This window comes from Nerophis lumbriciformis, linkage group LG26 (genome assembly GCF_033978685.3).
Source record: "Nerophis lumbriciformis linkage group LG26, RoL_Nlum_v2.1, whole genome shotgun sequence".
Lineage (NCBI taxonomy): Eukaryota > Metazoa > Chordata > Actinopteri > Syngnathiformes > Syngnathidae > Nerophis > Nerophis lumbriciformis.
In genome coordinates, this window is record NC_084573.2 from 19,282,136 (window position 1) to 19,305,270 (window position 23,135).

General features: G+C 41.6%; 1 protein-coding gene across 1 annotated transcript in view; it reads right to left on the reverse strand.

Moving 5' to 3' along the window:
- Positions 1-701: 701 nt before the first annotated feature.
- ostm1 (osteoclastogenesis associated transmembrane protein 1) overlaps positions 702-23,135 on the reverse strand; it is a 33,456-nt gene continuing 11,022 nt past the window's right edge. Inside the window, exons 3-6 of the mRNA XM_061987265.2 lie at positions 17,847-17,944; positions 17,650-17,760; positions 4,315-4,480; positions 702-1,144 (exon numbers count right to left, since the gene is read on the reverse strand). Of these exons, the coding sequence (XP_061843249.1) occupies positions 1,086-1,144; positions 4,315-4,480; positions 17,650-17,760; positions 17,847-17,944 (434 nt within the window). The 3' untranslated portion in view covers positions 702-1,085. The remainder of the gene's footprint in view (positions 1,145-4,314; positions 4,481-17,649; positions 17,761-17,846; positions 17,945-23,135) is intronic.

The following is a 23,135-nucleotide window of genomic DNA, read 5'->3' on the forward strand; positions in this document are numbered from 1 at the left end:
ATTTTTAATGAGATTTTGAGGAAATGGAGACGCTCAGAGCTCCCGAGAGGTGACGGGACATTTGTCGCGATTCATAAAGCTAATGTGTAAATATCAGGTCATGAAAATGAATAGAGCCAAACATCAGCTAGAAAAAAAAACAGGCACAAAACACATTATAAGCTTAATGCATCCATAAAAGAGTAATTTTGGGAGAAAGGTAACATCTTCATGCACTTTTTCATTACTGAGTGCTCTCATGACTTATGTCTTGTGGTGTATTTTTTTTTTTTTATAACAAACAGCAGTGATGTGCACCCTCTTCATGAAGCAGACACATGTCACCGCTAATGGACATCAAGTACTTCCTTTTTTATGTGGCTCTCTTCTGGACATGCATTACAGACATAAAACCCATTTCTCGATCCATAACTGCAGCACACACTTGCATTCATTCATGTGCGCACGCACGCACGCACGCACGCACGCACGCACGCACGCACGCACGCACGCACGCACGCACGCACGCACGCACGCACGCCCACACACACACACACACACACACACACACACACACACACACACACACACACACACACACACACACACACACACACAAAATAGTGTGGGATCTTTGTGCAGCAACATGTGTAACTATGTAATTACTAGTCACATACTAAGAAACAACAATCCTGCCTTTTAGAAATAAAGTTAAAATGAGCCACCAGCATAGTAAATTTAATTCATTTTCTATTAAATCTGTGTAGAATGTGTATAAATGTAATAACAGCGCACTAACATTGATAAAGAGGGGAAAATGTAATTTAATGGTGACGCCTGGTTACAACTGCAATAAAAAGTCTTAGGCTATACAGACAAATGTACCGTGTGCGGTTGTTAGATAATCTATATATTAAATATATGAAGGGGAAAAAATGAGCCGAAGTCAAGACTTGATGTGCAATGAAAATTCCAGGAAGTTAATGTGCATCCTTTAAAATACTGACAGGTAAAGGCAGCCCGTGAAAAACAAGCTGCTGTTGGCCCGAGGAGCGTCAAACCTGCAAAATGTACAAAATGATGGATTTTCATCCCGTTGGCTTCAATCAGCTCTGCTTGTCCTGAATGTTCACCAGACTGGAGGAGTAGGACTTCGCCCTCTTGGCTGCAAATGGAAATAATTTATTACACTGGTGTGAGTGCAGTTCTCTAAAGTCATACAAAATGATACATGACATCAGATGAGACTACGGATGTAACGATATGGAAATTTCACATCATGGTTATCGTGACCAGAATGATCACCGTTATCATTATCATAGCGGTATTATTGAATGTGATCAAACTTATACATACACTGAAATCTTTTGACCAACTTATTTTTTTAAACAAGAAAAATACTAAATAGACTGTTAGAAAATCTACTATTTTGCATGATTTGTGTTGCTTATGCTTGACTGATAGTGTTTTATTCTCAGTATTTTATCGGTTTTAATGGCTAAGCTTTTTTTGTTTAAAATATTGGTTTGTACTGTAGCACTTTGAGGGTTTTTTTGAATGAAAAGTGCATAACAATTAAAATCTATTATTATTCATTGTCATGCTTACTCTGTTTAGTGGTCCTTAAATGCACCGGTAAAACACCCCCGTCTTGTATTCCTCTAACTATAGAACAATCACTCTGTTCTAAGAGAGTACAGCTTGTAGTTTCAATGTGCACAATTGATTATCTTAGTTGCGCAGACAGTAATGTGTTTATATAAGTTTAGATGGGGAAAGACGTTAATGTCTCCTGTTTTCATGTTCGCATTTTAAGCTAGTGAGCTAGCGCCAGTCAGTCCGTGAGCTTATCAAAGTGCAGTTATCAATCATAGGGTTTCCATGATTCTGATTTAAAACAGGAGTTTTACCGCAGTTATCATTAATACAGTTACATCTTAGGCCTGGGCGATAAAACGGTATATATATATATATCACGATAGACACGTAACTGATATCAATAAAATGTGTTCGATAAAAGGTGCCATAGTTTGTTTACTTCTTTTTTTGGAAGAAACCAGAAATTGTGAGGCAAGGTTGGTTGCATAAACAAAGGCACTCGCTCTCTGGTGACCGAGAAATGCAGGAAGTGATTACTGATCAGTGGGTGTGACACGCTTACAGCCAATCAGGCAACAGTATCAACTATGTAGTTTGGGTGGGCGATCTTGTTGTGTCGCGGTTGATTCTTTGCATGGAATGAGAAGAGAAAGTAAAAATGAGTGCTTCAGAGAGACAAAAATGTTGATAAAGCAGAAAAAGTCACCTCCACAGTATGGCAGTTTTTTTTTGTTTGTTTGTTTTTTTTAAACGGACCGTAGTCAGACAAAGGTGTTCTGTAAATGATGCAAGGCGCTCGTCCACAACAAGACCAGTAATACCACACCCCCTTAGCCGCGCTCACCCTTTAGAGCACTCCCTGGCACTAAACCTGCAGAAAATAGTTCTCAGGTTTCTCCACATTTACATTTTCACACTTTGCACTATTTTGTTGCATTTTATTTAGCAGTTCTGACATAGTCCTTATTTTTGCACTTTAATTTTAAGAGGATATTGTTAAAGGGGAACTGCACTTTTTTGGGGGGAATGTTGCCCATCGTTCACAATCATTATGAAAGACATGACGACGACCTTATTTTTTTTAATGCATTCTAACTCATTAATAAACATAAATAAAAGTCAGCTTACAGCTTACTCTGCCCATAAAATCCAATAAAACCTTTTACAAAAAGCGCCAACAATAATCCATTTACATTTTGTGACTTGAATATTAACCAAGTATTAGTGATATTGTTATATTAAGTGCTAGCGCAGACATTTACAAGCTTGAGCGGCTACGTTGAAATGATCGACTGATCAGCTGCTTCCTCGTTTCCTTGCTCGTCAAACTTTATTGTAGATCATAAATCATGCCTCTCACCTGGAAAATAGAGGGATGAGGACGTATTCCGACAAGTTGAAACACTTTGACAGCCAATTTAGACCCGAAAATGGCGAGAACGACACAAAAAGATGCTGACTTCCACCCCCCCTTTTCTTCGCAAGGATTATGAGTCATTCTTCATCTAAATGGGAATATATGAGCATCCTAACAGTCGGCATCCTGATGACAGCAGATATTGTACAGTAAGTGATGTTTTATTATGTTTGTCGCAGTGAGTAGAAATCAGTGATGTAGTGGGGGGAAAAAGCAAATGTGATGCTTTTTTAAAAAATAAATGCGCCGCATATACTTGAAATAGGCAAAATACGTAAATATTAAATGTTATTATAAATGTGCCTGTTACTATATTACATATATACTTACATCGTGTACTTAAAACCCTAGTGGAAGTGTGTAGATGTTTTTTAAAGGCTTTAGATGCTCTATTGTAAGTAGACTTTTGATCGCATTTAATTAATACTTAGAATGCAGAAAAAAAATACATTCGTCGTCTTGTCTTTCATAATGATTGTGAACAATACGCATTTAAAAAAAATGCTCTTTCCCATTAAGTGTTTAATGCGGTTTTAGAATTTTGTTAACATTGAGTATTTTTCATGGTTGTGTTGACATTTTCTTTCCTTTCCATCTTGATAGCTGAGGGCATTATAATAAGGGGAAGGTTACATTTTAAATGAACATGTTTACATGTAATGTATTTTTCTCGAGGTGCTTGTTTTCGATAGGTCATAGAAAATATCAATAATTATCAATATTGACCAATATAAGACACTCATATCGGCATACAGTTTTCAACCATATCGCCAAGCCCTATTACATCCTTATACAGAGTAAGCAGTTTGAATGTAAACGTATGCATTATTAACAACAGTTGACTTCTTTTACCACTTAAAAAAGTGAACCACAGTTGTCTTGGGTCAAACGTGCCTTAGCATTACCGCATTCGTGTTTTATTGGTGTGCTTTTCACAGGGGTTAACTTCTTCTTACATTTTTACAATAGTTGATGCTCAAATGTTACTTAGTCTTTTATGATGAACACATTATTTATATTAGCTATGTGAACATTTATTTTGAAATATAATTTTTGAGCAGTAACCCAGAACGGATTGTGTCTGGCCTTAAATGTGCAACATTTGACCAAAAAAAAGTTCCCTCCTATGCTTAATCCTTTTATGATTTTTGCAGGGGTCAGCCTTCACCCCTCCTCTTCCATCCCAAGCCAAAACTCCACGATCACAGTCAGTAAAGGTACGCCCCCCACCCCCCTCTCCTTACGAGCCCACAAAGAGCCCTCAAAACCCTGTCAAAATATCTCGGTGTGACAATGGGGGAATTAAGCTGGTTACTCACGGTGTATGAGCTTGCGTTTCTTTTGTTCCGAGTGAAGGAAGCTGCTCAAGTAGAAGATGATGGGCAGAAAGAGCATGAAGCTGGACACGGCGATGACAGGCACCGTCTCCTCCCGGGGGAAGGAACAATTGAAATTCTTACTCCACAGTCTGCGGGTCATGTTCATCTGAGAAGGAGGCAAAGTGCCAACATAAGCTTTTCGGCTCAGATGACCACAATTATGACACAATATTGCTATTAAGTCGACCCATCTTGGGTTTTCCAGAATCGGAAAGCCTCGATTTGCTGTTTTCTGCAAGGGCTTTCCACATTTGCTGACAAGTCGCTGCACAATTCAATGAATGTAATGTAATGCTGTCGTCAGCGTTGCTCAAATGTGCAACAAACAGGAAAATTGAGCCAAGACTTCAGAAAATGTTAATCACATTCAAATCCTAAAGCTAAAAAAAAAAATAACACCTTTGTGTCGTTGATTGCTTGGCTTTTCGCGACTTTCTCTAGTTATTATTCGACAAAAACGGTCGACAAGGTTGTAATAGTATTCGATTTGATATTACAACAATCAATTTAGAATAGCAGGAGAGGTTATTCAATTTATTTTGTGCTGTAAAGCTTACCTTTTATTTTGGAAGTGCCATTCATATTTCAGCTAGTGTACAAAATACAAATTCACCACAGTAAATGTGCATGTGTTATACCTAGGGCTGTCAAAATCAACAAGTTAACTCATGTGATTAATCACAAATAATTATTGCATTAATCATGTACACCTTACATTATTCATGCAATTGATTTTGACCGTGCAAGGTCTTTTACCTTAACCACTCTACAGTCAGTGATCAGATCAACACATGCGTCAGTACAAAAATGAGTGAGGAGACTCAGACTGGCAAATTGCACTCCAAAATACAGCCTTTAGATAAAACTGCTACCAGGTTCTCTCTTATATACATTTTTTGTTTTGCAATATGCATTTTACTGCGTCTAGATCAGTGTTTTTCAACCTTTTTTGAGCCAAGGCACATTTTTTTCATTGAAAAAATGCGGAGGCACACCACCAGCAGAAATCATTAAAAACTGAAACTCAGCAGCCAATATTGACAATAAAAAGTCGTTGTCGCAATTGTTGGATATGACTTTAAACCATAACCAAGCATGCATCAATATAGCTCTTGTCTCAAATTAGGTGTACTGTCACGACCTGTCACATCACGCCCTGACTTATTTTGAGTTTTTTGCTGTTTTCCTGTGTGTGGTGTTTTAGTTTTTGTCTTGCGCTCCTATTTTGGTGGCTTTTTCTCTTTTTTTTTGGTATTTTCCTGTAGCAGTTTCATGTCTTCCTGGACCGCTATTCCCCACACCTGCTTTGTTTTAGTAATCAAGAATATTTCAGTTGTATTTATCCTTCTTTGTGGGGACATTGTTGATTGTCATGTCATGTTCGGATGTACTTTGTGGACGCTGTCTTTGCTCCACAGTAAGTCTTTGCTGTCGTCCAGCATTCTGTTTTTGTTTACTTTGTAGCCAGTTCAGTTTTTAGTTTTAAGCTTCAATGCCTTTTCTTAGGGATACTCACCTTTTGTTTATTTTTAGTTTAAGCATTAGACACCTTTTTACCTGCACGCTGCCTCCCGCTGTTTCCGACATCTACGAAGCAATTAGCTACCTGCTGCCACCTACTGATACGGAAGAGTAAAACGTGGTAAGTCTGCCGATCTCCAGACAGTACAGACACTCAACAACGGCACATTATTTGCAGATTATAATTACTGGTTTGCAGAAAATATTTTTAACCCAAATAGGTGAAATTAGATAATCTCCCATGGCACACCAGACTGTATCTCACGCACAGTGGTTGAAAAACACTGGTCTAGATCATTGCAGCCATGTTTCGAAGCACACATTGTAGGTGTCGTTATGGATCGCATTGAAGGACAGCAAAAGTCAGAAAAAGTGGTACTTATTATAGTTGTCTGCTGTATGTTTCAAAACATAGCAAAACACCACAGGTAGGAGCATGAAAACATGAATGTGGAGGGAAATGAGTGTCTCCATGGTGACAACCTCATAGTCCACGCAAAATCCTCATTTAAATAGTGCAGTCTGCACCACGTTTACATTTGTACCGCATTTTTGGAACAATAAGGCACACTTAAAATCGTTTCACTTTCTCAAAAATCAACAGTGCGCCTGATGTACGTATTAATTCTGGTTGTGCTTACCAAAATGGTGTAATGATAAGTGTGACCAGTAGATGGCAGTCACACCTAAGATATACCAGAGTGATCTATAAGGAGAGTATGGTCAACTCTGTTTCAGGCGATTTCCTTAAAGTACCAGTAGAGTGGAAAAACAAGTTGACTTTATACGCTTATTTATGTTTCATTGTATCCATTAAATCATATCCAATTGTATTTACAATCTACAAAGTATGTGAAAACACTGTTTAAACATCCCAAAATACCACAAATTCAGTCAGCTATTTAGAATTACTGCGCTCTGAATACTTTCGGAGATTGACATCACAATAGTAACGTTTCTGCACTCTGACAATGTTATCAGATCAGTCATACTGGAAATACGCAAACATTGGAAAGAGATGTGCTGTTTGTCATTCACAATCCCTATGTGAACAAAACCACATATGCCTGGCTTTTTTAATACATTTGAAATCATAAATAAATAGCCAACAATTGATTCTACAGACCGAGGGTCCTATGTTGCGCTCATTATACTCTCTCTAAAAACATCCAGAAACTGTCAACAATATGCCATTTACATGTTGTGAAATGAAAATTAACCAAACATGAGTGATATTGTTATTATAAGCGCCAATGCAGACAAACTTATTTTATTGATAGCAGTGAGCTAATGCTAGCTTACGCTGCTATTGTTGACACACTGAGCCAACGGTGTCATGATCCGTTACCCGGATTATGGCATGATTTATGTTTGGTAGTTTTTCTGTTTTAGTCTGTTTCCTGGGTGCACCCTCTTTCCCTGTTTACTGTTGGTTTCCATGGGCACTGATTCTCCTCAGCTGTCTTAGTTTTGCAATTAAGTGTTCCCACCAGGTGTTTTGGTTAATCACTCCCCTTTATAGTTTCCTGTCACCCGGCAGTAGTTGCTGGGTCAATGTTTGCAACAGGCAACAGTTACGTTTTCCCGGTTTTTTCTCCTTGCTCTAGTGATTTTTGTACAGTCTTGCTTTCCTCGTTTTTTCACCCTTGGTGACATTTTGGTTTTGTTTAGCTTCACGCTTGCTAGCGTCCTCAGTTTGTATTTTTGATCCTGCCTTAAAATAATTAAAGACCTTAATATTACCTGCACGCCGCTCCTGCTTGTCTTCCGCCTTGGAGGGAACGCTACCAGCAAAGCTATGCGACCACGACGTAACAGATTGACCCAGCCAGAAGAAGTGTTCCTTTCCAACAAGGACAAGCAAAGGATCCTCCAGGAGCTCAAGGCGGACACCCAGCCGTGGGAACACGAGGATGAAGCCGAGCTGTCCGTAGAAGATCTTCCGGCCGACATTATGGTAGCATGGGGGCAGCTTATGGATAAGGTGACGGAAGCAGAGACCCGCTTCCTCCCCCACTCTCAAGCCATCCGGACGTCGTCCACGCTACCCGGTACACGAAGGCCCGGGCAGCGGACCAGCTCAGCGCATGAGCATATGTAGAAGGGGTACAAGACGGACACTTTTCCCCCAACGTTGTCTACCAGGCTCTTCCCGTGCGGCTTCTCCTCCCCTCAGACACCACCTGCAGGCAATTGTCCAGAAAGGCGCCAGCGGCGCACACGCACAAGGCCAGCTCCCAGGCTTCCTAGAGCCCACCCGCCCGTGCCCGCTGCTCCCGCCGAACTTGCACAAGCGCTCCCCCCACCAGCTCCATCTAGCATCTGGAATCTGCTTCCTGAGGGGGGGGCCAGAGCTGGTAGCGTGTCAGCGGGGCAAGCAGACCTCTTTCCACTGAGGTTGCTGCCTGCCTCTCCTCCAGCGGGGGCGCTGTCTGCTTCGGCACTACTTCCTGCTCCAGTGCCGCAAAGCAAGTTGGACCCGCCAGAGAAGTACAGCGCAGAGTGGATAGACGAATGGTACCAAGGGGTGCTGAAGGAATGGAGAGGGAGGAACAGTCCTGTTCAGTCCTGCAGCCACCTACCGCTCTGGCCCCGCCCATCACGTCTGAGCCGCCTGCTCCTCTGGCTCCTCCCACGCCGACAGCCCGGACGCATGCTCCTCTGACTCCATCCATTGCTACAGACGCTCCGCCTGCCACTCTGACGCCACCATTAACCCTGGTGGTCCTGCAAACGCCATCCTCTCCACCTCCTGCTCCAGCGCTGCAAAGCACACGGGACCCTCCAGAAATGTACAGTGCAGCATGGATGGAGCAGTGGTACCAGAGGGTGCTAAAAGAGCTGGAGAGTGAGGAACAGTCTGGCTCGGTAGTGGGTCTGCAGACACCTGCTCCTCTGGCTCCGCCCACGCCGACAGACGAGCCGCCTGCGCCGCCCACGCCGGCAGACGAGCCGCCTTCTCCGCCTCTGGCTCCGCCCACGCCGGCAGACGAGCCGCCTGCTTCGCCTCTGGCTTCGCCCACGCCAACAGACGAGCCGCCTGCTTCGCCTCTGGCTCCGCCCACGCCTCGTGCTTCCACGGCTACGACGCCTCCTGCTTCCACGGCGACGCCTCTTCCTGCTTCCACGGCGACGCCTCCTCCTGCTTCCACGGCGACGCCTCCTCCTGCTTCCACGGCGGCGACGCTTCCTCCTGCTTCCACGGCGGCGACGCCTCCTCCTGCTTCAACGGCGGGGACGCCTCCTGCTTCCACTGCGATGCCTCCTGCTTCCACGGCGACGCCTCCTGCTTCCACGGCAACGACATCTCCTGCTTCCAGGACGATGCTTGCTGCTGCCTCGCCTCTGGCTCCGCCCACGCCGGCTTCCACGTCTGCTGCTTCCACGCCAACGACGACGTGCCCACCTTCTCGTGTCCGGCGGGCCGCACCACGCCGCCACCCACCTCCTCGTCTCTGGACTTTTCATGGACGCCTTTGGCGCCAACAGCAGCGACACCCAGGACTTGGGTGCAGGACTCAAAGACTGCTGAGGTTCTGGCGCCAGTCTCGTCCGCCTCCTCCACGGCCACAGGCATGGCCGTTCCGAGGTCGCCCACCTTGACAATGCCACCACCTGACTTGTCCCCGGTGGCTTCAGGGACACATGGCCTGGTGGCCTACCACCAAGTCCTCCCTCCACCCTCCCGTGACTTTGGACTTATTCTGTTTTTATTGGAGGGGGGAGGGGTTTTCTAGTTGGGGACGTCTGGTATCCGTCACTTAAGGGGGGGTTATGTCATGATCCGTTACTCGGGTCATGGCATGATTTATGATTGGTAGTTTTTCTGTTTTAGTCTGTTTCCTGGGTGCACCCTCTTTCCCTGTTTACTGTTGGTTTCCATGGGCACTGATTCTCCTCACCTGTCTTAGTTTTGCAATTAGTGTTCCCACCAGGTGTTTTGGTTAATCACTCCCCTTTATAGTTTCCTGTCACCGAGCAGTAGTTGCTGGGTCAATGTTTGCAACAGGCAACAGTTACGTTCTCCCGTTTTTTTCTCCTCGCTCTAGTGATTTTTGTACAGTCTTGCTTTCCTCGTTTTTTCACCTTAGGTGGCATTTTGGTTTTGTTTAGCTCCACGCTTGCTGGCGTCCTCAGTTTGTATTTTTGATCCTGCCTTAAAATAATTAAAGACCTTAATCTTACCTGCACGCCGCTCCTGCTTGTCTTCTGCCTTGGAGGGAACGCTACCAGCAAAGCTATGCGACCACGACGTAACAAACGGCTGCTTCTGCTTTGTCTCAAACTTGCTAAAAGTATCTTCTAGATTATAATTCATGCAGCTTTCACCTGGTAGTAGACACACGCGGCAATGGTCTGACAAGGCTGGTCGACTTTTACATCCCCCGAGATGGCGAAATAGACCCCACAAGACGCTTCCTGCACAAACTTTTTTTTAACCCTTTGTGAGGATTACGATTGAATCTTCATCTAAACGGAATTGTGTGAGCGTCCCGTCGGTCAGCCTCCCAGCGAGAGTTGAAATATTACAGTAAGTGTTTGTTTTATTATGGTTCGTTATGGTTAGTTATAGAGGTGGGGGAAATACATTTTTTTTAGATGCGTCGCAATTCGGACATGGACGATTAAAAAATCGATTAGTAAACGTCCTTCGATAATCGATTTATTTATTGTAAATAAAATAATGCATACAGTTCTAAAATTTGCCTGACAGCAGCGAGCCACCGCACCGAGATATCCGACCAGCCCCTTTATCATACAGCACTTCTGTTCCAGTTCTGTACACGTTTTCATTAATTTAATAATTGTGATGGGAATTATTTAACTGTTTCTTATTACCATAGCACTGTTTTTAAAGGTTGCAAGTGATAAACGCTTATTTAGTTAAAGTTAATGTACCACTGACAGTCACACAAACACTAGGTGTGGTGAAATTACCCTCTGCATTTGACCCATCCCCTTGTTCCACCCCCTGGGAGGTGAGGCGAGCAGTGAGCAGCAGCGGTGGCCACGCTCGGGAATCATTTTGGTGATTTAACCCCCAATTCCAACTCTTGATGCTGAGTGCCAAGCAGGGAGGTAATGGGTCCCATTTTTATAGTCTTTGGTATGACTCGGCCGAGGTTTGAACTCACGACCTACCGATCTCAAGGCCACTGAAGAAATGTAGGAATGAATCAATTAAAGATGCATCAATAATCGATTTTAATCAAATCATAGCTCCTGAATCGTAATCGTAATCGAATCGTGAGATGCCCAAAGATTCCCACCTCTAGTTAGTTTGTATGTTTAGCCCCTAGCAATGCTGCGGATGCTAGTGTCACAATGAAACTGCATCAATCACTCGGCTTCTAAAACTTATTGCCCATCCTCTTTTTGTTCTGGTGCACAAATATAAGGTCCTGGATCAATTTTTCGCAAAAAGTGATAGTTGCTGGCTCTCCCAAAGTCAGCTTGATTAGCATTGTTGTTGATAGGGAAGGGATGACGTGACTAGCTTCCTAATTATCTCTCAAAATGGCTCAGGAATCTCTGTGAGATTGATACTATTTTGATCATAACTATTTACTCCCAAACTTTGGAAGTCTTTTGGTGTCATAAATCAGACATATATGATAATAGCTTCAATATAGAGGCAACTTGTTTTTCCACTCTATTGGCACTTGAATGAACGGTCAAAAGACACGCACGTGACTGCAGGGCACCAAGACTGCCACTAACTTTGAGCTGATGCTATTTGTTTGTGGCGTTTCCCCATGGCTTTCCCCACAACCTGGAAAGCAGACAAGTATGGTAAGTAGGGATGATGTTCGTTAAGAAATTATCGAGTTTGAGCCCATTATCGAATCCTCTTATCGAACAGATTCGTTATCGATTCTCTTATCGAATCCTGATAGGTTATATGGGCCGGCACGCTGTTTATATGGAGTAAAAGCGGACGTGACTGAGGACAGCATGCGGCCGTTATAGGGTGAAGGTTTCAGGTGAGCATATAGTGCTGTTACGTGCGTTGTAAATAAAAAAAATTGCCGACAAACACATCACCAACATGGACGCTCACTTTCGACATCCCGGTGAAGCCCACTGTGGAGAAGAAGGGGACCAGCGAATCCATATGCACAACGGGGCAAGAGAAGTCGGCTTTTACTGTTGTGCTAGCTTGCTATGCTAATGGACAACGAGACTGACTTTGAAAATGAGGAGAGGGAATATGGCGTGTTTGATGGAGAACTTGCCCAGCTGTTCATTTCGGACACAGAAGATGAGGACTTTGATGGATTTGTGGATGAGGCTTGATCAAAAAATAATGTGAGTACATTGATAAATACTTCAATAAAGTACAACCGAACTCAGCTTTGCTCCTGCTGCCTTTTTAAAACAGCGTCCATGCATGCTAGCGTATGTTTTAAGATAGCGTATGTTCAACCATGCCTGCGCCCAAAAATACGCTGCGCCTTATTTATGCATTAAATACAGAAATAGCACCCGTAACTGACACATGGCCTTTTAATATGGTGCGCTCTATGGTCGCGAAAATACGGTATAGTGGCTTCGATAACGGGAACCGGTTCTCAAAAAGGGATTCAAATCCATGTAATCTGTTCTTTTCTTATCGAACAATCGGGAGAACCGGTTTCGAACATCATCCCTAATGGTAAGTGAAGGTGCGCGATCAACACTGGAGACTGAGAACTTCAGTCTCTTGTCTTGTACGAGGCAACCACTCAATGAACACACAGAAGCTAATACAAATAACAAAAGAAATGAACAAAAATAAAAGAGATGGTACCATTTGACAAAAACAGTCTAATTTTGAATCGCAGAAAAACTAAAATAGTGCAATTCGGTAACAGTAGAAGATAAAGACAAACACAAATAGACAGACATTGAATGAGTAAAAGAAACCACATTTTGGGTGTAATAATAGATAAGAAAATTAACTGGAAATCCCATAAAAAATACACAACATGAAGTGGCAAGAAGTATATCAATAATGCATTAAGCAAAATATGTTCTGGACCAAAAACCCTCCATATTCTCGAGGGGTGCAACAATACATATATTTGTATTGAACCGTTTGATACATGGTCTCGGTCTGGTTTTATCAACTTCTGACAGTACGCTATGTGCTGAAATCTTAGTGGATCTGTGCTCGACTAAGCCAAGTAGATCTACTAAGCTGTGCCTCCCACATTCATTTAGACCAAAACAAGCTGCTGAGACAGAAGCTACATGCAAAGTTATAGCTTCTATAGCTCGTTGCAACATGGCTAATGCCTCAAATATAACTGAAATCCAAGATCCTCCACCATCATTCAGATCTGGCGGGTGGAACTACTTTGGCTAATCCATTATTATTATTATTATTAATCCGGCTCGCTGGCCCGCAAGATAAAATTGCTAAATATAAAAATGAGCTGCATTTTTTTGGTGGAAGAAACTGCTGTTCTAAATGTGTCCACCGGATGTCGCAATAGCACTTCAAATGTAACCCAAGTCACACATGGATCTGGATTGGCTGCTGCTACTCCAATAAGCGCAGGTGTAAGCAATCAGATGCTCCTGTTGTGGCTGGAAACAGATGGCCCAGTATCAAAGACTCAAGTCAACTTGATCATCATCTAGAGTTCCATGCAGCACTCGCAATTGGTTGAGTGTGCACCCTGAACTCCATTGTAAAAATGTGTGTTTCTACATTTGTTGTGTTGCATGGCGTAGTGGGTAGAGCAACCGTGCCAGAAACCTGAGGGTTGCAGGTTCGCTCCCCGCCTCTTACCATCCAAAAAAAAAAAAAAAAAAAAAAATCGCTGCCGTTGTGTCCTTGGGCGGGACACTTGACCCTTTGCCCCCGGTGCCACTCACACCGGTGAATTGAATGATGAATGATAGGTGGTGGTCGGAGGGGCCGTTGGCGCAAATTGCAGCCACGCTTCTGTCAGTCTACCCCAGGGCAGCTGTGGCTATGAAAGTAGCTTACCACCACCAGGTGTGAATGATGGGTTCTACATGTAAAGCGACTTTGGGTACTTAGAAAAGCGCTATATAAATCCCAGTTATTATTATAATTGTAATATTTGAATGATGATAAATTAATCTGTTGTGGCAGTTGTGGATGTCACTAATGTGGCGGTTTGAGGAAACACTTGATTGCTTTTCCAAACGTTTTTAATGGTGAACTGCTAAACAGGAAGTGCTTAAAGCTTATGGCTTTGTAAAAACATTGAGACAATGTCTAAGTTAATTGTGTTCTTCATGGTGTTTTTAGAAACTGCACAATCTTATTCCTCAGAATTTTCAACTAACGAAGTGTTTTGCCAGGGGGATTATTTGTAATATGCACATTTTCAGAATGTGCTTGTTCTATTTTTAGCCAAAGTAAGACAAAGAAAATAATCTGAAGTTGACTTTATTTTTAAATTTTAATGCCATGATTTTACCAGTCTGGCCCACATGAAAAACAATTTTCCTCCATGCGGCTAGGGATGATGTTCGAAACTGGTTCTTCCGGTTGTTCGATAAGAAAAGAACCATGGACTCGAATCCCTTTTTGAGAACCGGTACCCGTTATCGAGGCCACTTTAGTAAAAAAAAAGAGTTGGTTCTTTATTCAAATCCCTGTGAACGAATCCTGTCCAACAAGAAATGCCCCGTGGGACGTCACAAGAAATGGCGTCACATAGCTCAGTCATTAGGCGCAGATAGGGAAAGCAGGAAAAACAATGGACCGGAAAAAGCGCTCCAAGGCATGGCTTCATTTCACAAAAAAATACGAGGAAACAGCAATATGCAATTATTGCCAGGCTTTGCTCTCGTGTAAGGGGGGAAGCACAACAAGCATGTTGAAACATGTTCAGGCTGCGCATAACCTGAAAGTTCGAGAACCGTGTCGTGTCTTCGACACGTTGAGAAGCAGCGACAGAGACAACGAAGAACGCCCCTCTTCTTCTGCCAGCTGCCCCAGTCCCAGTTACAGTGGCGGTGACGCCGGTGAGTAACTAACTTTAACTGATGCCGGTTAATTTCCATATCTGCTCACTTGTAGTAACGTTACCTCTTATGTCAACCAGGACTGCAGTAATGTTAGCTAGACTAACGTTACCTAAGCATATTCAGTGGCTAACGGTAACGTTAACGTTAGCCTTTTTGTATGTGTCTGACAACGTTAACGTTAGCCTTTTTGTATGTGTCTGATAACGTTAACGGTATCTTGTAGCCTACACCACTACAGAGTTTGCAAGTCTGTCTAATAAACTAGTGCTTTCTTTATCTCTTTAGTTTATTTGGAACATGAACACACTTACAGTATAATACATCACAGTTTCATATCATTTCACTTTACAGGAGTAAGAAGAAGTAAAGCTTATTTAATCCTACCCCTTTCCCACTTCATAGCGTTTACAAATATATACATCATTTACTGACCTTTTTATAATAAAATATCTGTGAATTAGTTTATACACAACAGTTTTGTAATATGTAATTAATTAATTCAGTCATTATTAATATACTGAGATGAAGAATATTGTATTTTCAATAAGGTTGAAAGTATTTCTCATAATTCTTCTTCTTTGTACTTTGTAAGCACTATTCATTTGAACAACCTCTTAAACTGGATCATATCAGTACAATGTTTAACTTCTTTACTTAATCCATTCCATCATTTAATTCCACATACAGATATGCTAAAGGTTCTAAGTGTTGTACGTGCATACAAATGTTTTAAATTACATTTTCCTCTAAGGTTACATTTCTCCTCTTCAGTTGAGAAGAATTGTTGTACATTCTTTGGTAGCAGGTTATAGTTTGCTTTGTATCATTTTAGCTGTTTGCAATTTTACCAAATCATCGAACTTTAATGTTTTTGACTCAATAAATAAAGTGTTTGTATGTTCTCTATATCCAACATTATGTATCAGTCTAATTGATCTTTTTTTAACACGGTTAACGAATGTAGCGCACATTTGTAGTTATTTCCCCACATTTCAGCACAATACCTCAGATTTGGTAATACTAGCGAGCAGTAGAGAATGTGAAGTGATTTTTGTGCCAGGATGTATTTTGCTTTATTCATTATTGAAATGAAGATGTGAATTAAGATAATGTTAACGTTATCCACTTATCCTTTTTCATATTATGACAGCCAGAGTCCACCTGCTGTGAAGAAGAAGACTCCCCCCTGCTTGGATTACCTGTTTCCAGCGGAGAACGATAGTGAACTGCAGCCCATGAAACAGAGGAGCATCCCAGACAGAGTAGACCATGAAATACAGGTGTACAGAGGCCTTCCTCGCACCAACATGCAGGCCAACACTGCCATTTGGTGGTTTGGTAAGAGAGACACTCTGCCCCTCCTATATGATCTTGCTCAAACATATTTGTGTGTCCAAGCTAGTTCCACGCCAAGTGAACATGTTTTTTCGACCGCTGGTGACACGATTAGCGAAGAGAGGGTCAGACTTGATCCAGAAAAAGCAGACATGCTAATTTTTTTTAAGAAGAATTGTTGATTGATGACTGTTGCGTTCTTAGTGCCATAGTGTGTGTAGTTAGTATGTTCCAATAGCTGTAGTTAGTATGTTCCAATAGCTGTAGTTAGTATGTTCCCATAGCTGTAGTTAGTATGTTCCAATAGCTGTAGTTAGTATGTTCCAATAGCAGCAGAAGTGCACTTTTTGGAGAGCTGTATTATTTTCAGTTTTGTGCCCAAGGGACTGATTTTATTTAACACTATATTATTATTTATACACCTATAGTGTTCACAGAGACATGTTGTTTTTGTGTTACTGTATACATTTGTTTTTCTGAAAAATCCCACTTAATATACTTTGGGTAACAACAGTCAATATTTATTTTATTTTATTTTTTTAGGGGGGTAACAGTCAATATTTATTTATTTATTAGATTTTATTTTTTTCTTATCTATTAAAAGTGAGCTTTTGTTAAACCAAATATTGTGTGTTTTTTTCATATACAACAACCTATCTGGATTCGATAAGAGAATCGATAAGGAATCGGTTCGATAAGAGGATTCGATAACGGGCTCAAACTCGATAATTTCTTATCAAACATCATCCCTACATGCGGCCCCTGAGCTAAAATGAGTTTGACACTCGTGGTTTAGAGAAAACAATGCCCAAAACCTTAGTTTTTAATTGTTTACTCTGTAAACCAAAATCATAACTGCTCTCTTCATCTACGACGTCCAACACAAACTTAGGAACACACATTAAGTTGAGTTGAGTTCATGAAAGTTTTACTGCGCATAACCATTACCAACTGTTCCCCTGTTTTTTTACTGTAGGTAGTGAAAATGAACAACATTATGGAAGTGAGCCAAAGAAAAGGCAGATTAAAATAAATACATACATGTGGGGTGCGGGGCCCCCTAGAGGTAGTTGTAGGTTAGCCCCAGCTAAGTGACAGATAGTTAATAGTATAGGACCATTTGTACACTCAGTTACACTAACATTGATGTAATACTTGTGGGCCTAAAGATATAAATGCTGTTAAATGTAATGTTCATGTGCAGCTTGCCCATCATTGTATTTAATTGAGACAAATAGTCTATTAGAGGTTAGGCCAATATTATTGAATTGCCTCCTTTTAGCTACTAGACATACTGTTAATAACGTAATAAAAACAGATGTGTATTTACCACAGTAAATGTAGATGTAAGTATTTTGATTAATTTTGGTGCACTCAAAACACACAAACCAAAAACCTACTGTTTACGACATCCTCTGGCATACGTACCCCGTCTTCAATGTCGATACACAAAGTCTGATTGCTCTCCATGCCGCTGTATAGAGCATTGAGGTTCTTGTAGGCGCTCTTACAGTTTGTACACAGTTCTGTGTGGTTCCCCTGTGGAGACATTGCGCGTAAAAGGTCCACACTCTCAGCCCCCAATTATCAATCTGCGAAAGGGATGCAAACCCTTTGTAACATACCAGTTGGTAAATCTCAAAACAGCTGAGTGTTTGGTTGAGGGTGGACATGAAGTATAGCATGTCATTGGTTAGGCTCTGGAATCCATCCATTATACAGCCTGCAGGAAATAAACACCAGTTTGAGTGAGTACTCAGAAGTAGCATCATCTTGCATACAGAAGTAGTTTTCAGTAAGGGTCATAAGAGTGGTATTAGCGATGTAACAATATGATAATGTCATATCAGTTATTGTCATCAAATTATCACGGTTATCATTATTATCACAGTATTGTTGAATGTGCTCAAAATTTTTTATTTTAAAAATTAAATACAATAAATGTATTGCCACACAATATACTTTCTTGGCAGAAGAAATATGTTGTATATAATATTGTTTAAACTACTTAAAAGCCAAATGTATTTATGTATTCAAGTGTTTAAATATGTTTATCTTCTTCTGTTTTAATCTGTAAAAGTTTTAGTGGGGTTGGGTGCGTCACGTCCGTTCATGGGACGTCACACAAATTCGCTTCCTGTTGACATATTGTTTCGACCCTGTAGGTTCAATGTGCACAATTCAATATCTTAGTTGCTCAGACAAAAATGTTTTAATACAAGTTAAGATTGGGGTATGTCGTTTTCTTTAACGGAGAAAGACTTTAATGTATTTTGTTTTCATAATAGCACTTCAAGGTGCCGTTTGCAACTTCCTTACAGTAAAATGTTTCAATGCAAAAAAATATAACAAGCACTTCACTGGCTAGCGTATGTAACCATTAGTGGTTTAGCAGAACACATTTGTTTGACAGTTCGCTATATTTTTCCCAATTCCACAGTTTATGCAATCATTTGTTTTACTTGCACGAATAAAATGATTGGTGTTTACGGCAGTCACTCACCCGGTCTCGTCAACACATACAAAAACTGTCCAAAAGAAGCAACGAACAATTTACAGTCATGTTGTTACTATGATAGAATATACATTTAAAGACAGCTAGCACTAGCTATTCAAATTGCTATTATTAGCTAACAACACCTAAAGCTAATGCGCGTGCATGTGTAACGTAGGTACGTAATTACGTTATTACGTAGGAGAAGCTGTGAGAGCACGGGATATACAGTGTGTCTAAATCACAATGGAAAGTTGGCATCTGTGAAAATGTTGCAAACAACTGCTTTAAACTAAGTAGCACTTGCTTGCTTCTCCAGTAAATGAGAACTGTTATCGGTCCGTGAGTTTATCAGTGTTATCAATTATTGTTTTAAGATCATTTTTCATTTAAAACGGTAATATGAACCGTGTGAAGTTTATCATTATACCGTTTCTTGTTATATCCCCCGCGCAACCAAGAATGCTAAATGCAAAACCCGTAATTAACCACATTTTGGGGCAAAATAAGCCAGTAAGATCGTTGGTCCCCGCAAATTCTCCCCAATTGTTTTTGCTACATTTGTACTGTTAAATGTTTTAGTTCCGGTCGTTGAGGTTTTTAAGTTATTTAAACATACATTTTCTGACTAGTGATGTCATCCAGCCCCCACACCCCAACCCACCTTGTCCAAATCTCCCCAAAATTGTCCCATATGTTTGTGCTGCATTTTTTTTTTGTCTCTTACAGTTTTTAAATTATTAACCTGTTATTATTCATAACCAGACCCCACCTTGTCAAAATCACCCCAAATGTGCTCCATTCGTTTGTGCTGAATTTTTTTGTCTAACTATTATAGTTTTTATGTCATTAACATTTTATTATTCATAAACGGCACACCACTTGTAAAAACCTCCCCAAATGTGTCCAATTTGTTTGTAATACATTTATGCTGCAATTCTTTTTGTCTAACTATCATGGCTTTTGTTATTGTTTTACCGTTTTTATGTTATAAACATGTTATTATTCATAACCAGCCCCCTAACCATGCCAAAACATCCCCAACTTGTCTGTCATTTGTGTTACATTTGTGCGAGTTATAAATCATAAAACATTACTAAAATAAAAAGTACAACATTTAGACAAAAAATGGTTGCAGCACAAAATGTTTTTGTCTATTATAGTTTTTATGTTTTAATTTTTTAAATGTTTTTATTATTAACATTTAATGGGGGCAGCATGGTGGGAGAGGGGTTAGTGCGTCTGCCTCACAATACGAAGGTCCTGAGTAGTCGTGAGTTCAATCCCGGCCTCGGGATCTTTCTGTGTGGAGTTTGCATGTTCTCCCCGTGACTGCGTGGGTTCCCTACGGGTACTCCGGCTTCCTCCCACCTCCAAAGACATGCACCTGGGGATAGGTTGATTGGCAACACTAAAATTGGCCCTAGTGTGTGAATGTGAGTGTGAATGTTGTCTGTCTATCTGTGTTGGCCCTGCGATGAGGTGGCGACTTTGTCACCGCCTGCTGCCACCTTGTGGTTTGTATGCTCAGTTTTCCCTTGGTGCAGCAGACCTGGCTCTTACTTTTTGTCTTCCTCAGAGTTCCTGTGTCTTCCTGTGGGCGGAGCTGCAAGACGTGCACAGCTGTGTCTAATCTCACCAGCACTACTTAAGCAGCACCTGGCCAGCTGGATGGCACTCGGCTATTCCACTTCTTGACTCTGATCGTATGAAGACTCCTATGCTCCTTGTATTTTTGCTACGTTCCATCTTGGCTATTTCCAGTGCCATCCAGCTTGGTATGTACGTTGATAGTTTGCACGTCTTGCAACTTCGACCCAAAGTTTAGTTAGTTTGTATATTATCTTTTGTTCTTTTTGTCACGGTGCTTTTTTTGTGTTCTCTTTTTTCACACCGTCGCTTTTTGTTATATTCTATTTTTGGATCATTGTTGTGATCGCTTCTTTTGTTAAGTAAAGAACTATTTACTCACAAATCCATCTGCATCCTTGGGTTCCTCTGTTCCACATCTAATTGAATTGTGACAGACTTGTCCAGGGTGTACTCCACCTTCCGCCCGATTGTAGCTGAGATAGGCTCCAGCGACCCCGAAGGGAATAAGCGGTAGAAAATGGATGGATGGATGGAACATTTAATGGGTCTGGTTATGAATCATAAAATGTTAACATAAAAACTAACAAAAAATGTTTGCAACACAAACCAGCACAAATGTGGCACAAACGAATGAGACAAGTTTGGGGTGATTTTGACAAGGTGGGGGGCCAGATGACATCACTAGTCAGAAAATGTATTTAAGAATAACTTAAAAACCGCAACGACACAAAATAAAAAATGTACAGAAAAATGAATGGGACAAGTCTGGGGAGATTTTCACAAGGTGGGCTGGAGACCAAACTTCACAAAGGTTGTAAGATCATATAAACTTCAGAGGTACAGCAATATGCTTACTTTTGCCACAACAAAAACCTGGCTATAAATTGGTAACGAATAAACCACAACAGGTAAAATAATAATAATAATAATTGCAATAACAATCAATTTAAATAATAGCAATACAACAAAACAATATAATTTAGTTTTTCCGTTTTAATTGCTTTTAATTCAGATTTTTCCACCATAGAATGTGTGCTTTTTGTGTAAAATGACATTTTATAAAATGTTTATTAATTTAAATGCCAAAATACTCACATTTATTGGTGCAATACATCTTTGGACAATTTTGACCAGTATTTTCGGTCAAAGCCTAATTATTGGGTAAATGTATCAATAAGTGCTCTAGGTACATTATGCTTGTGTAAGGTACTTTTTTGAAACCTTTATTTTGTCAGACCGGATGGTGCATCGCACTATTATTGTGAAGGGAAGAAGTGTGCTGTGTGGTTGTTCTCAGCTTGACAAGTAAAGAGGCGACTCACTCCAGGCTGTTAAAAAAAGAAAAAGAAAAAGAAGAAAAAAAAAAGAGAGCCTCTGAAGTTGCTACTGCTGTCTTGCTTGTACATTGATGTTACATCCATGATGTCGTTCACAACAACACAAGCAGATAGGATGTGTTGTGAGTGCATGGATTGTTCTTGCTAGCTTTAATCTCACCAGCACTACTTAAGCAGCACCTGGCCAGCTGGATGGCACTCGGCTATTCCACTTCTTGACTCTGATCGTATGAAGACTCCTATGCTCCTTGTATTTTTGCTACGTTCCATCTTGGCTATTTCCAGTGCCATCCAGCTTGGTATGTACGTTGATAGTTTGCACGTCTTGCAACTTCGACCCAAAGTTTAGTTAGTTTGTATATTAGCTTTGGTTCTTTTTGTCACGGTGCTCTTTTTGTGTTCTCTTTTTTCGCACTGTCGCTTTTTGTTATATTCTATTTTTGGATCATTGTTGTGATCGCTTCTTTTGTTAAGTAAAGAACTATTTACTCACAAATCCATCTGCATCCTTGGGTTCCTCTGTTCCACATCTAATTGAATTGTGACAGAATAGCCGAGTCGATTATGGAACCCCCAGATGAGAATCAGATTCAGCTGGCCCTCAGGGCTCATGGCCAGCGAATAAGTGATCACGAACAAGCTTTGTTAAAGCTGACCACACTTGTGCAGGAGATGCATACACGCCTGTTTGTCCCTCACCCGCTCCCAGACTCTGAGGCTGCTCAACCTGCAGCTTCTTCTTACCCCATGCCCTCGACATCGGGTTTTCCTACCCGGGAGCCCAGCATACCACATCCGCCCAGGTATGAGGGGGACTTTGGACAATGCAGACTTTTTTTTATATCAATGCTCTTTAGTTTTTGCACAGCAGCCTCACACATACACAACAGACTCTGCCCGTGTGGCATATATACTAAGTTTACTGGCTGGAAGAGCAGCTAGCTGGGCTATGGAGGTGTGTGAGAGTAAACCCGGACTTCGTTCCAGCTTACCCCTATTTTCCGCTGAGTTGCGCAGCGTCTTTGATCACCCCGTGAGGGAACAAGAGGCAGGCAGCCGCCTCCTCGCTACACGCCAGGGGTCCTCCTCTGTCGCGGACCACTCAATCTCCTTCCGAATCCTGGGGGCGGAGAGTGGCTGGGGGGAGAGAGCTTTGCGGGGAATATTCCTGGCTAGCCTTAGCTCCCAGATCCTGCCCGCGACGAGACCCAGACCCTCGAGGAGCTCATCACACTCGCCATCCGATTGGACAACCGCCTACGAGAGCGACACGCCCAGAAGGGGGTGGATCCTTCGTCCACCAGATGGCAGTCATCTACCTGGTCCACACGATCAACATCCAAGCCTCAGGTTTCGTCGCTTCCGCCTTCTGACTGCAGTGCCCCGGAGGAGGGGCTAGAGGGGTCCATCCTATGCAGCTGGATGGCAGTCGCCTGTCCTCTGCAGAGAGGAGTCGTCGGCTGAGATTGCGGCTGTGCCTGTACTGCGGA